The 12,276-nt window shown below is 46.3% G+C and overlaps 1 protein-coding gene across 9 annotated transcripts in view; it reads right to left on the reverse strand.

Annotated features, from left to right (window-relative positions):
- Window positions 1-650: 650 nt before the first annotated feature.
- CBX1 (chromobox 1) overlaps window positions 651-12,276 on the reverse strand; it is a 30,500-nt gene continuing 18,874 nt past the window's right edge. For 4 of the 9 annotated variants that reach the window (XM_070060818.1, XM_070060816.1, XM_070060820.1 and 1 more), the window contains one exon: window positions 972-1,202. In XM_070060818.1, coding sequence (XP_069916919.1) covers window positions 1,025-1,202 — 178 coding nt within the window. In that variant the 3' untranslated portion in view covers window positions 972-1,024. Of the gene's footprint in view, window positions 1,203-7,136; window positions 8,635-9,005; window positions 9,025-12,276 lie in introns of those variants that run through there. The other 5 variants (XM_008271355.4, XM_017349170.3, XM_051825606.2 and 2 more) reach the window with 3 other exon arrangements.

A 12,276-nucleotide genomic window follows, 5' to 3' on the forward strand; every position in this document is an offset into this window, starting at 1 on the left:
GGGGCTCCAAGGGGGACAGGCTGCCAGTGGGGGAAGGTGAGTGGAGAGCAGGGGTTGACAATGAGGAAGAAGTCTCAAATCCTGCCCTGAACCCTCCCGTACTTGACAGGGCTTGCTGGCCCAATCCTCTCGGGGAGGGCTCGGAATCCTCTGGGCCTGTTTCTCACAGAGCTGGGAGAGGTGGAGGGTTGTCACCGTCCACCTGCTACATATTGCGTTTTTAGGTTTGTTTCTGTAGTGGCCTTACTTGCCAAAGGGTTGCAAAGCTTTGGAGTGTAGCGATGATGAAAATCTGAGGAGTGGGACCAGCTAGCCCTTGGAAAGTACTGTGACGTAACTGAGCGAAGCGGGAGGCGCCAGCCTGGAGACGTCCTGGAAAAGCTGCTCTGACGAGAATCTCCCTCCAAGAAGCCGCGGGGCTCTGTGGTTGGTGCCTCTTGGATGCTGCAGGTCCCAAGTGCCCATCCCAGAGAGTGTGTGGCCAGTGCTCCCCTGGCAGTCTCCTGGGCATAGCTGCAGAGTCTAGAGGTACAGGCTGTGATCATGAACTTGCAGCTACCTGTGTAATCTGGTTCGTCTCAGCATCTCGGTCCTTTAATGCTCGTAGGATTGTCCTAAGAGATGGAGAGGAACTCTAAGAAAACACTCACTTCTTACTCATATGCTTTAATTTACAGGGTTTTCCCACTCGGTTAGAAGGGTCAGTTGTCAAATAGCTTTCTCTTACTTTGGAGTTGGCTGACGTAGACCAGAAGAAAGTAGGATTCTTAAAGGGAAAAAAAAAAAAAAAAAGGAAACCACCCTAAAGGGTAACCAAGTAAAATTCAGGCAATAGTTTTCTGTTCATAGATGTGTAGAATAGGCTGCTGTTGTTTTTGTTTGGTACACAATTAGGCTTGTTTTGTAACTTCAGGAAATTTAGGTTTGAACACAGTTCCTTCATTTTCCCTTGCGGTGTTCTCCCTGCTTGGAGCTGAGTGTATTGGCCCCTTAGAGGTGTTTTGTCCGGGATCGCACTGATTAGTCAGGGCCTCGGGCCAGGTTGGTCAGCACTGCTGCGGGGCTGACCTCCTTTTGCTGCTGGCAGGTAGAGTGGGTGTTGCAGCCCTGTAGGCTTTTCCTGGCAGCAAGAAGATGCGAGAACTCCAGGAAGGCCTGTGGAGGGGCTGCCGCCACTATGCATGCATCCAGGGAGTGAGGTCCTGCAGGGGGGCAGAGAGGAGCAGACCTTAGAGTTAACTAAGGGCCAAGCACTCTGGTGACCTGCTTGGCTGGGTATAGGCAAGCCTGCTTTGCTTCTGAAGACCTGGGCTTCATTTAAACTGACTTCCACGCATGTATGTGGGATGATGCAGGCCCACTCCACCCCACCCCCCCAAGATTGGTGGATTTATTTGAAAGAGTTACACAAGCAGAGAGTGAGGTTGCCATCTGCTAGTTCACTCCCTTACATGGCCACAATGGCCAGAGTTGGATCGATCTGGAGCCAGGAGCTTACTCCAGCTCTCCCACTTGGGTGCAGGGGCCCAAGCACTTGGGTCATCATCTACTGCTTTCCCAGGCCATAGCAGAGAACTGGATAGGAAGTGGAAGAGCCAAGACTCGAACTGGTGCCCATATGGGATGCCAGCATGGCAGGCGGTGGCTTTACCTGCTATACCACAGCACCAGCCCTGTAGACCCACTGTTTAACCCTCTGCCCTGTATGGATCTCCCCAATGAAGCTAAGGGGTAAATAGTGATCTAGACATCACTTAATGTCAGGACCTAGCCGCCATGGCTAACTCCCTCAGCTTTGCTGGGGGAAGCAAAGCAGGACCTACTCAAATGCATAAATGGGAGGCTACTTTCCATAGAGCCCTGCTTCTTTGAGGGGGCAGGCCTCATTCATCCTGTTTTACAAAACCAGACCTTGCTGCTCTTCAGGATTCTTGGACAAGTAGTTTAACCAAGTGCCTTGTAGAAAAAAATAATACCCACCTCCCTAAAGTCTCCTACCCTCACCCTTGGGCTCTGATGGAAAGCAGCTCAGACCTACTGAAGTGGGGGGCGGGGGGAATACCAAGAAGTCTGTAGGTTGATGCTATCCATGGATAAACATAGGTACAGGATTATGTCTGCCTCTCAGAAGTCAATTTCCTTGTCAACTGTGGAACTCTAGCAAAATCCACAGGCTTCATCTTCATGGATGGCTAAACCTTGGTTTTTTGTTTTTTTTTGTTTTGTTTTGTTTTGTTTTTTTTTCACTTAACAAGCTTGGTAACTAAAGGGGACCCATCAAGCTTTGACTTGTTTTGTCAGGGTAGCAAGAGTAACCCTTTGCATGTCTGCTTGCTTCTCCCAGCAGTCAGTCCTCCTGCTCGCCTCTGGTTCTGAACTTTGTAGCAGAGAACGAGCATGCGTGGATCCTGGGGACATGTGTGCAACTTCTACCATTTCTAGTCCTTGTTCTGTCCAAAGCTGCTTGGAGTTCAGGTCTGCCTCAATCACCTGAGAAACAAACTAGTGCTCTAACTGTCCCTGAGCAGTGATAGTATGGGGCCCTGCTGGAACCGTTTCCAACGTCAGCTGGATAGAAGCCTCCTTTTCCTTCTGAGGCCTTAGAGCTGGCTCCCAGACTGCAGAATAGAGACGGGCTGAACAACACTTTGTACATGATTCCAGTTGCTATTTCAAACAAAGGAAAAAAAACTAAGTTCACCTGGGGAGAGGTGTAGAAAAGAACACAAGCTGGCACTTTTGCCTCATTTTAAATACAAGTTCAGGTTAATACAATTGACTCAGACCTTCCAGTCCTCAGCTACAGGCTAAGGCAGTAACTCAAACAATGGGCTAATGTCCCACAGCCAGGTTTCAATGTTGCCCTAACTCCTGGGCTATGCAAACAGCAAGCAAATAGTAGGCTTGATCAAAGTCAACCAGGATTTAAAAATCCACCCGGGGCAAATGGGCTTTGGTACTAACACAAACCACCATACCCATAAGATCAAAAATGCAGACCTAGTCCTGCTGAATATTTTAACACAGGCTGAACAAAAAGCATAAAAGTTTAACTGTCAGCATGTAGTCTCAACTTAGTTCAGCCTTGCCTTACCTCTGCTAGCTGACTGACCTAAACAAAAACAAACAAAAACCCCTTGCGACCACTCTGCTTGTCCACACACAGCAGGCTCAATGGCTCAACTTTTCATCCCAGGGTGGTTCTATTTCAGATTTCACTTGCTTCTGACATTTCAATTTATTCAACAGAAATTTACATGGCCAAGGTCAATTAAAAGTCATGCATATACAGGAGATAAACAACTTTAAACATACTGGCTAGGAAATCAGGAGCTTTTGGAGAAAATTCTAACCAAGTTGTGTAGACTGATACTTGTCTTGGGTCCTAAGCACCTCTTATCGAACTTTCTTGTCCCCTTGCTAAAATACGAGGATGTTGCTACCATTACCAAAAGCCAAGACTCTTCCTAGGTTAACACTGAGCTGTAGCGCTATCTGTCTAGTTCAGTCAGCAACAGGCTGTGTGAATGATGGTATATACCGTATAGTAGTGTAGGTGTGTAGTGGGTCAAACCATCTAGGTTTGTGTACGTACACTATGATGGTCAACAAAGACAAAATCGCCTAACAACACATTTCTCAGAAAGTATCCTGTCACTAAGTGATGCAAAAGTCAAACACTGGAGGGAGTAAGATACTAAGGCTTCACTATCAGCTCTAGTTCCTTTTTTCAGATCTATTTATTTGAAAGGCAGTTACAGAGGCAGAGATCTTCCATCTGCTGGTCGACTCCACAGATGGCCACAAAGGCCAGAGTCCGGCCGATTCGAAGCCAGGAGCTTTTTCTGGATTTCCCACACGGGTCCAGAGGCCCAAGGACTTGGGCCATCTTCTGTTTTCCCAGGCCATAGCAGAGAGCTGGATTGGAAGTGGAGCAGCCGAGACTCGAACCAGCGCCCATATGGGATGCTGACACTATAGGCAGCAGCTTAACCTATTATACCACAGCACCAGCCCTCCGGCTCTAGTTTTAAATAAGAAATGTCCTTGGGCCTGTGCTGTGGCGTAGTGAGGCCGCTGCCTGCAGTGCCAGCGTCCCACGTGGGTGCTGGTTTGAGTCCTGACTACTCCACTTCTGATCCAGCTTTCAGCTATGGCTTGGGAAAACAGTACAGAATGGCTAAGTCCTTGTGCCCCTGCACCTACGTGGGATACCTGGAAGCTCCTGGCTTTGGATCGGTGAAGCTCCGGGCAGCTGGGGAGTGGACCAGTGGATGGAAGACCTCTCTCTGTGAAACTCTTTCAAATAAAATGAATCTTAAACAAGTAACAATGTCCTCATGAGAAGATCCAACTTGTACATCGGATTAATTCCAGCTCCATCATAGTTTAGGATCTGGTGCTATTGGGAGAAAGAACCAGATACAGGTTTCAGAGTTTTTAGTTCTGCCAAATAATTTTGATGTAACAATTTCCTCTATCATTTTCTTTCTTACTTTGAGCTATGATTGTTTTATAAATGCAGATTCCTAATGTCACAAGCGATAGACCACAAAAATGTGTTGGACAAACACGGCAAGGTCAAGAGTTAATCAAATGGAGTCAGTCTGAATACGACCGCCACAGAACTGAGTTTAACATTTGGAAATAAGATTCAATTACTACAAGTTATTTAAAATTGGTGGCCAAAACTCAGTACTTATAAAGTGTAGAAATCACTATTCCTCCATACTGTCAGTTAAAGAGTACTCCATTTGGGGCCGTCACTGTGGCACAGAGGGTTAAAGTCCCAGCCTGCAGCACCGGCATCCTATAAGGGCACCAGTTTGAGTCCAGTTGTTCCTCTTCTGATCTAGCCTAGGAAACCAGTGGAAGATGGCCTGAGTCCTTGGGCCCCTGCACCTGTGTAGCTTACCTGGAAGAAGTTCCTGGCTCCTGGCTTTGGATCAGCTCAGCTCTGGCCATTGTGGTCACTTGGGGAATAAACCAGCAGAATGGAAGACCCCCTGGTCTTTGTAACTCTTTTTTTTTTTTTTTTTTTAATTTATTTATTTTTATTTACTTGAAAGTCAGAGGTTACACAGAGAGTGAAGGAGAGACAGAAACAGACAGGTCTTCCATCCACTGGTTCACTCCCCAACTGGCCACAACGGCTAGAGCTGCGCTGATCCAGAGCCAGAAGCCAGGAGCTTCTTCTGGGTTTCCCATGTGAATGCAGGGACCCAAGGACTTGGGCCACCTTCTATTGCTTCCCCAGGCCATAGCAGAGAGCTGGATCGGAAGTGGAGCAGTCGGGACTTGAACCAGCGCCCATATGGGATGTTGGCATTGCAGGTGGTGGCTTTACTCACTATGCCACAGTGCCAGCCCCTGTAACTCTCTCAAATAAATAAAAAATAATTCTTTCAGAAAAAAAAAAAAGGACTCCATTCACTTCTGATACTAAATAGAAACCCAAATGAGGACGGAGGAGGAGCAAGATTTTGACCAGCTCTGTCACTACAGGCACACCTCCAGATAATGTCACCATATTATTAAGAACTCCTTTTCTACTAGTAACTAAGGTTTCCTAACCTGTTTCCCTTTCAACGTTGATTGAGAAGTCAATGACAGTGTATTTCATGGAAGCCATCCAACAAACACATTTCTACACTGCCTGAGTAAGTGTTCCCCAAACCCTTTCTGAAACAGACTTAAGATCTGTTGTACCTATCCTTACTTACTTTTAACATTCCTGCGTTTGTGACCACAACAACCACTAAAGAAAAATTTATCCTTAAACCTTGAATCTCTGATAATTAGTTTTGCAAGATAAAACTCTGAGTATCTGTCTTCACCCCAGTTTCCAGTGCATGCACATCAATTTTATTATCTTCCCTGGGTGGAAACCATGGGGTTTTTGCAACAGTTCAGAAGTGACAATGAAGTTGGTTCTAAAGGTTAAGGCAAAAACGAAATAGCAGCCCATTTAGGGTATAACACCAAGGTGAAAATCTTTTTTCAGGGTATCTGATGTATAGAACACAACCAGAATGCCTCTGCCCAGCTCACCCAAACTCACTCAACTCACTGATTGCTGTGCTGCTACCGCCAACTACTGCAAGTGCAAACACAGAATTCTGCCCAGTGAGGCCTCTCCATGACCCAGACCTTTAATAAAGCTCCACTTAGGCCTCCCAAAAACTTCCCCCAAGAGGCCTTTTAAAAGAAGCATCTACCCATCAGCTTATCTGAAACAAATGCTTTGTGCTGGTGCTAAGAGTTCAACTGGGCCGGCGCCGCGGCTCAATAGGCTAATCCTCCGCCTTGCGGCGCCAGCACATCAGGTTCTAGTCCCGGTCGGGGTGCCGGATTCTGTCCCGGTTACCCCTCTTCCAGGCCAGCTCTCTGCTGTGGCCAGGGAGTGCAGTGGAGGATGGCCCAAGTGCTTGGGCCCTGCACCCCATGGGAGACCAGGAGAAGCACCTGGCTCCTGCCATCGGATCAGCGCAGTACGCTGGCGCCGGCCGTGGTGGCCATTGGAGGGTGAACCAACAGCAAAAGGAAGACCTTTCTCTCTCTCTCTCTCTCACTGTCCACTCTGCCTGTCCAAAAAAAAAAAAAAAAAAAAAAAAGGTTCAACTGTACACCGAATTGTTTTCAGTGGAACTACTACTTCTCTTTTTAAACACGACAAAAGTTGGATCTTATTTTGGCTCTAAAATTATAAGCAGAAAATGACGTTAAGAAAATGAATGACACTCTAACTCTGTAACATGGGGCCAATTCCTGAAAATCCTGGAGAAGCTGCCTTTACAGTCTTACCTATCGGAGCCAGGAGCTAAACCTACTCAAACTGTGTTATTTCCTAGTATGGAAGAGATAGCAGGTTACAGCTGCTCAATAAATCATGAACTTTTAGCAGTACTGAAGACAAACGTGATCATCTACACTGCAATCACACATAATCAGTATTTAGGTGAATTAATATGGTTGAGACAGACCACTTGAACATGTAGGCCAGACACCACAGTTTCAAGCCCACAATGTTCAAGAAAAAACCATTCCAACGTAGAAGCCATCTGCATTCCTCTCATAGACTGAACCTACAAGGAGTAAGGGGCAAGAAGGGTTTCTGGTAAGAATCAAGACAGAAATCAGAGAATATAAATCTATAGTTTTATTAAGACAAAAACTGACAGTGTGGTATGAAGTTTACATTTAAACAAAGTTTTCACAGAAACCTAACACATGCCTACAGAGATTTTTACAATGCAGCTCTAGATGCAGGTCTAGACCACGTCAAGAACTGATGGATCTTAGGAATCAAGACGGAACATCTTGGGTCTCAGTTAATTCTTAGGATAAAAAAAAAACCGGTTTGGTGTTTTAAAGTAAACCACTGCCCCAGTATGAATGATTCTTCTTCTCCTGAGACCAGGGCTTCTGAAATTCAACCCTTGAATAGTTTCAATGAAACTTGTGCTGTCAGTGACTGAACCCTGCCACCCATGGTTTCAGAGTTCAAAATTCAAAACAAACCAGAGGCTTCAAGAGTTTGCTACCTTAAGAGTATGGGTCCTTGTTTTTTCCTACTCTGCCAGCTCCTGTACTCTTCCCCTCTTCCAATACCTCAGCCAGTGGTTTGGATGGATAAGCTGATACAACTTCATAATTGGAAAAGAAAGGGTCTTCTTGTCTAATTTCAAGAATTAGCACCTCTGAGACAGAATGCTCTATCTGCCTGTGTACATTCTCCCTCCCCAGTCAGTCTCCATCTCCAAAACGGCAGCTTTGGTAACTTGTGAACTGGCTTAGTCCTCTGTGGGGGACATTAAGCTCAGGCAGGGAACACCTTGGCTTACAGGTTTCAGGCATTCACAGCTTTTAAACAGTCTCTCGCAGTCCCCATTTATGGTGTCAATGACATTTTTTTGAAAAGGTAAAATATCCTGGACATAGAACCAAATCTTCAGTTAGTTGTTCTCTACTGTTTCATCATTTCCCCAATCAAGCCCCAAATTTTAATCAAAATGATCCAACCCATTTCCCTTTCTCCCTATCCCATCCCTCCCACCCCTAAATAATACACCAGTAATAGCCAAAAACTACACACATGCTACGCTGTAAAAACGCAGAGTTAACACTATTGGGAAGAAGGCTGTGGGTTGTGGAGATGCTCTTTGAAGACCTACAGTATCTTTTTGTTCTCCCACACACCCAATTCTGCAAGTTTTGTCCTTCATAGAAGGCCCTTTGCTTCTCTCAGCAAAGCACAGAATGGGCTGCCTTGAAACACTTCTCCCCATTCCCCTCCACTGGGATGGGTGTGTGAACTACATAGCTTGGAACAGCTTAAAGCACTTGGGCTGCTGCAGGGCACAGAAACTATACTGGCTCTTCAAAGGACATCTTCTCAAGCCACCTCTATGGTGTCAAGACAAGTAGAACTTCTTCCCTCCTCACTTGAAACCCACAGTCGGATGTGACGGGGCTGGTACTCAAGAGACTTAATTCTTGTCATCTTTTTTGTCGTCATCCTCCGAGGGATAGGAGTGCCACGTCAGCCTTTCCTCATAGAAGGAAATGACAACCTGTGGGCACTTGACATTGGCTTCCTTGGCAGGGACCAGGTCGGCCTCATCAGAGTTTTTCCTGTAGAAACAAAGCACAGAGAGATTTTGATACCAGGTGACAGTAGTCTCCTAACTTGGATTACCCAGGGAATACTGCTTCAAAAATATTGATTCCAAAAAAGTAAGCTGGAGGGGCCGGCGCCATGGCTCACTTGGTTAATCCTCTGCCTGCAATGTCGGCATCCCACATGGGCACTGGGTTCTAGTCCCGGTTGTTCCTCTTCCAGTCCAGCTCTCTGCTGTGGCCCGGGAGGGCAGTGGAGGATGCTTGGGCCCTGCACCCACATGGGAGACCAGGAGGAAGCAACTGGCTCCTGGCTTCGGATCGGCGTAGCGCCAGCCATGGCGTTTGGGGAGTAAACCAATGGAAGGAAGACCTTTCTATTTGTCTCTCTGTCTATAACTCTACCTGTCAAATTAAAAAAAAAAAAAAAAAAAAAAGTAAGCTGGAAAAGAGTGAAAACATGACCCAAGCAGCACTTACTGGCAGCTTTAGTGACATCGTCAGAGATTTTCTCTTGTTGAAAAACCCTTCTGGATACCTTTGTCAGAAGCTAGGCTATCTGGTGATCTATTCTATCTGAACCTCTGCGAAGGGCTAAAGAAAGCATGACTAGGGCCAGCACTGTGGTGCAGTGGGTTAATGCCGTGGCCTGAAGTGCTAGCATCCCATATGGGCGCCAGTTTGAGTCCTGGCTGCCCCACTTCCAATCCAGCTCTCTGCTGTGGCCTGAAAAAGCAGTAGAAGATGGCCCAAGTCCTTGGACCCCTGCACCCACGTGGTAGACCCGAAGAAGCTCCTGGCTTCAGATCAGCGCAGCTCCAGCCATTGCAGCCAACTGGGGAGTGAACCAGCAGATGGAAGACCCCCCCCCCCACTGTGTACTCTGACTTTCAAATAAATAAATAAATCTTAAAAAGCATGACTGTCCAGATTCTCTTAGGGAAAAGGAGGGCTACCTCACTTTTCCAAAAGCCATATCCCAGCTGATAAGAGCCCATGGAGAGATCTTTACTACTGATACTACCAAATGCCCATCTCATACAACATCCAAGTATTTTGTAATGGGAAGCAGAAAATAGGAGCTGTTATATAATTCTTTATGTTTTTCTGGATTTTAAAATGTTTTCATTAAAAAAAAAAAAAAAAAAAAAAAAAAAAGACATGTTTCTTTGAAAGCCTGACACAGAGAGAAACAGAGAGAGAGAGAGAGAGAGAGATCAATCTTCCATCTCTGGTTCTCTCCTCCACAACAGCCAGGTCTGGGCCAGGCTGAAGTTGGAAGTCAGGAACTCTGTCCTCATCTCCCACGTGGGTGGCAGGAGCCCCAGTACTTGGGCAATCTTCTGCTGCCTTTCCCAGCACATTAGGAGAAAGCTGGATCAGAAGCAGAGCAGCTGGGAGTTAAACTTCTGTGCCAGTATGTTGGCTCCTAAAATGTTTCTAAAGTATGAAAATTTCACTCATTATAATGGAATCATGAGTACATGCTTATCTTCAGGTCACTGAGAATGCCCTAGGTAAAAGCAGCAGTATAGAGCAGGCAGCAGATAAGGTATCCCCAAAACCTCCAGGGAATTGGAGCCACACAGCCCCAAAAACCAGAAAAGAGTAAGCTCTTAAAGTAGTTTTGAGCAATGGACCCAAGAGAACAGGAGGGAAATGTACTACTATTAACAGGTACTGGAGGGGGGGGGGGGCGGCTGGTGCTGTGGTACAGCAAGTTAAAGCCCCAGCCTGCAGCACTGGCATCCCATATGGGCACCAGTTCAAGACCTGGCTGCTCCACTTCCAATCCAGCTCTCTGCTATGGCCTGGGAAAGCAGTGGAAGATGGCCCAAGTCCTTGGGCGCCTGTACCTGCCTGGGAGACCTGAAGAAGCTCCTGGCTCCTGGCTTTAGATTGGCACAGCTCCGACCGTTGCGGCTAATTGGGGAGTAAACCATCGAATGGAAGACTTCTCTCTCTCTCTGCCTCTCCTCTCTCTGTGTAACTCTGACTTTCAAATAAATAACGAAATCTTAAAAAAAGAAAACAGATATGGGGGACCTGAAGCATGCTATCATTTGTTGACAAATGTACAACACCCTGAGTTAAGTTCACTCCATCTCATTGACCAGAATGCTGGCAGTTTTTGGAAATGGGCCAATACCTCCGCTCTCCAAAAGAAATCATTAAAAAAGTTTTATACTCCATTATTCAATCTTTTTTTTTTTTTTTTTTTTTTTTTTTGGAAAAGCAGAGTTAGAGAGGGGAGGCAGAGAGAGGGAGGCTCCACTTCTGACCCGGCTCTCTGCTATGGCCTGGGATAGCAGTGGAATATGGCCCAAATCCTTGGGCCTCTGTACCCGAATGGGAGACCTGGAAGAAGCTCCTGGCTTTGGAATGGTACAGCTCCAGCCATTGCAGCCATCTGGGGAGTGAACCAGCAGTTGGAAGACCTCTCTCTCTGAGCCTTTCTTTCTCTCTGTAGCTCTTTCAAATAAATAAATAAATCTGTAAAAAGAAAGCAAGAAGGAAGGAAGGAAGGAAGAGAGGGAGAGAGCAGTCTTCCATATTCTGGTTCAATCCCCAAATGGCTGCAATGGCAGGAGCGGGGCCCTTCTGAAACCAGGATCCAGGAGGCAGAAGCTTATTCTGGGTCTTCCATGAGGGTGTGAGGTCCCAAGGACTGGGCCATCTTCTACTGCTTTCCCAGGCCATAGCAAAAAGCTGGATCGGAAGTGAAGCAGCCGGGCAGCTTTACCTGCTATGACACAGCGCTGGCCCCCCAACATTCAATCTTAATTTGTAGACGTAGTAGTGAGTCAACCAAAGGAATGTAGTCTTAAGTAATATAAACTACTTTAATTCACATGATCACATGCAGAGAACATGCATTCTAGCTAAATAATTCCTGGTATCAAATCTCCCATAAGCGACACATTTTGAGGATGGCACTGTGGTGTAGTGGGTAAAGCCACCACCTTCAGTGTGACATCCCATATGGGCATTGGTTCGAGTCCTGGCTGCTCAATTTCTGATCCAGCTCTCTGCCATGGCCTAGGAAAGCAGTAGATGATGCCCCAAATCCTTGGGCCCCTGCACCTGCATGGGAGACCCGGAAGAAGCTCCTGGCACCTGGGTTTGGATCAGCCCAGCTCTAGCCATTGAAGCCATTTGGGGAGTGAACCAGTGGTTGGAAGACTTCTTGCTCTCTGCCTCTAATACATAAATAAATCTCTTTAAAAACTGTAAGATTTTCAAGATAAATGTCTTCATTAAGTAGTTTGATGGGGCATTACTAAAACCATATTTACACTTAGAATGAATGGAAAAGGCAGCCTTGCACTATGCTCATGAACAGGAAAGGGGTCCTGCTGACCCCTGCTGGCTTATCCTGGAATTGCACAATTTACACAAACTAGAAAGGATTGATCAAGGACAAAGGAAGAGCTACAAAAATTCTTTGCTAACGCTGGGAAGAGTCTGTGATCCTGCAGCCAGCCAGATCTTTAAGGAGGTGGTAAAGGGGAGGGTGGTCCAGTCACATTTCATATTTTCTTTCATCATGTACAAAGTGAAATGTGATTTCTTCCCTCACCCTCTACAATTTGGATTTTTTTCCCACCTCCTCAAAAAACCAGGCAAAGATCAAGAATCCTAAGAGCCCCTACCTGT

The sequence above is a fragment of the Oryctolagus cuniculus genome, chromosome 17 (genome assembly GCF_964237555.1).
Source record: "Oryctolagus cuniculus chromosome 17, mOryCun1.1, whole genome shotgun sequence".
NCBI lineage: Eukaryota > Metazoa > Chordata > Mammalia > Lagomorpha > Leporidae > Oryctolagus > Oryctolagus cuniculus.